The sequence below is a fragment of the Ursus arctos genome, unplaced genomic scaffold (genome assembly GCF_023065955.2).
Source record: "Ursus arctos isolate Adak ecotype North America unplaced genomic scaffold, UrsArc2.0 scaffold_26, whole genome shotgun sequence".
Lineage (NCBI taxonomy): Eukaryota > Metazoa > Chordata > Mammalia > Carnivora > Ursidae > Ursus > Ursus arctos.
Genome location: NW_026622941.1, coordinates 38,724,211 through 38,726,392, shown reverse-complemented (window position 1 = coordinate 38,726,392; position 2,182 = coordinate 38,724,211). Strand labels below are relative to the sequence as shown.

Here is a 2,182-nt window from a genome sequence, read left to right as displayed (position 1 = left end):
GAAGTGGAGAAAAGAGGGGGAAAGACTACCAGAGGGGGTAGAGTAAGAGTGTGTAGAAAAAGGAGTGAGAGAAAAGGAAACGAAGAAGAGTAGTTGGCAGAACTAAAGGTTAAGAAGGAATATACTAACCATCTCTAAGCATCTGAAAGTGGAAAGGATCTATCTGATATCCTAACTCCAAGACAAGATGAAGAGCACACGAGAGATTTACTATGAACATAATGACTTCCTAAAAGTTACAATAATGAGAAAAGAACATGAGAATTCTGAATGCTCATTCTCTGATCATGGGAAAAGAACAAGACTTATCCTGGAAGCAAAGGGACAGATCAAAGTTTTCTGAAGGTCCATTCCAGAAAGGCTGAATTTGTGCCCTGCTCATAGCTTCCCTTGTCTCAGCAATGGTTGCATCCTTTCCACCCAAAAGTGCTTAGCCCTGAGTTCCAACCCCTGTAGGAAAACTTCTCCTATTGGGAAAGCGCGCTAGAGCTCACAACCAGGCCCCATCTCCAGCATGCGCTGCGTGGGTGGTCGATGCAGCAGCACCAACCACGGGGAGAGGGAGTCTGGAAAGAGGGTGGATGACTGGTAAGCATGGCTGTTTCCAGAGTAATACAAATCATTCTCACCTAAGAGGCAATGCTGAGGGCTAGAATGTTACCTGTTTCCTCTAAAACTTCAACCCATTTATCGTTTTAAATACATACACTAGACTAAGCACTTTCTTCTTCTAGAAACGTATGTCTTTAAACATCTCCCAAGCGCTTCCTAAATATGCTCTTCTATGAGCTAACAACCACCATGCCCTTCCCTCAAATACTCCATTCCTCAGTTTCTTAAACCTTTCCTCATTTGGCATGGGTTCCAGGCCCAACCATCTTAGTTTTGCACCTCTGAACACATTTTGGTTAGTGGCTAGTCCTTCAATATTTAGGGCCCTGGAGCAGATGCAGTACTTCATTTGAGGCCTGACCAAACCAGAATAAAGTATAACCATCGCTTCCTCAATTTTTGATATTGCAACTCCATGTATGCAGCCTGTGGTGACCCTGGCAACTTCACTGCCCACATATTGCCAATTACATAGTTTACTAAAGTTCCAAGACATTTACCATCACTCATTGTTCTTTTATAGCTGGATCTCTGGGTGCAAGTGAGTACCTTACTTCCCCTACAGCTATCTCACCTGTGCTTTTCCTGTCCTCCCTCCTCAAGCAGGTCCAAGACAGTGGACCTAAGGAATGGCAGCACAGTGGCAGAGTTTATCCTCGTGGGCTTTGAGCAGAGCTCCTCTTCCACGCGGGCATTGCTCTTTGCCCTCTTCCTAGCCCTCTACAGCCTCACCATGGCCATAAATGGCCTCATCATCTTCATCACCTGGACAGACCCCAGGCTCAACAGCCCCATGTACTTCTTCCTTGGCCACCTATCCTTCCTGGATGTCTGCTTCATCACCACCACCATCCCACAGATGCTGATCCACCTGGTGGTCAAGAACCACATTGTCTCCTTTGTCTCTTGCTCAACCCAGATGTACTTGGTCTTCTGCGTGGGAGTGGCCGAGTGCATCCTCTTGGCTTTTATGGCCTATGACCGTTATGTTGCCATCTGCCACCCACTCAGCTATGCCCAGATCATGAGCCAGCAGGTCTGCATGAAGCTGGTGAGTACTGCTTGGTTCTTTGGGCTGATCAATGGCATCTTTCTTGAGTATATGTCATTCCGGAATCCCTTCTGTAGAGACAACCACATAGAAAACTTCTTCTGTGAGGCCCCCATAGTGATCGCTCTCTCTTGTGGAGACCCCCAGTTTAGTCTGAAGATGATCTTTGCCGATGCCATCGTGGTGCTGCTCAGCCCCATGGTGCTCATTGTCATCTCTTATGCTCGTATCCTGGCCTCCATCCTTGGCAGAGCCTCCTCCTCAGGTCGTGGAAAGACCTTCTCTACTTGCTCTTCCCACCTGACTGTGGTCATCTTTTTCTACACCTCAGCCATGTTCTCTTATATGAACCCTCGCAGCACACATGGCCCTGACAAAGACAAGCCCTTCTCCCTCCTCTACACCATCATCACCCCCATGTGCAACCCCATCATCTATAGTTTTCGAAACAAGGAAATGAAGGGGGCCATGGTGAGGGCCCTTGGGAGGACCAGCCTGGCCCAGGCAGAGGCTGTCTAG

General features: G+C 47.8%; 1 protein-coding gene across 1 annotated transcript; it reads left to right on the top strand.

Moving 5' to 3' along the window:
• The first annotated feature begins 514 nt into the window (after window positions 1-514).
• Window positions 515-2,182, top strand: LOC113257482 (olfactory receptor 10AD1). Its single transcript, XM_044385363.1, has 2 exons — window positions 515-588; window positions 1,219-2,182. The coding sequence occupies exons 1-2, from the start codon at window positions 515-517 to the stop codon at window positions 2,180-2,182; spliced, it is 1,038 nt and encodes a 345-aa protein (XP_044241298.1).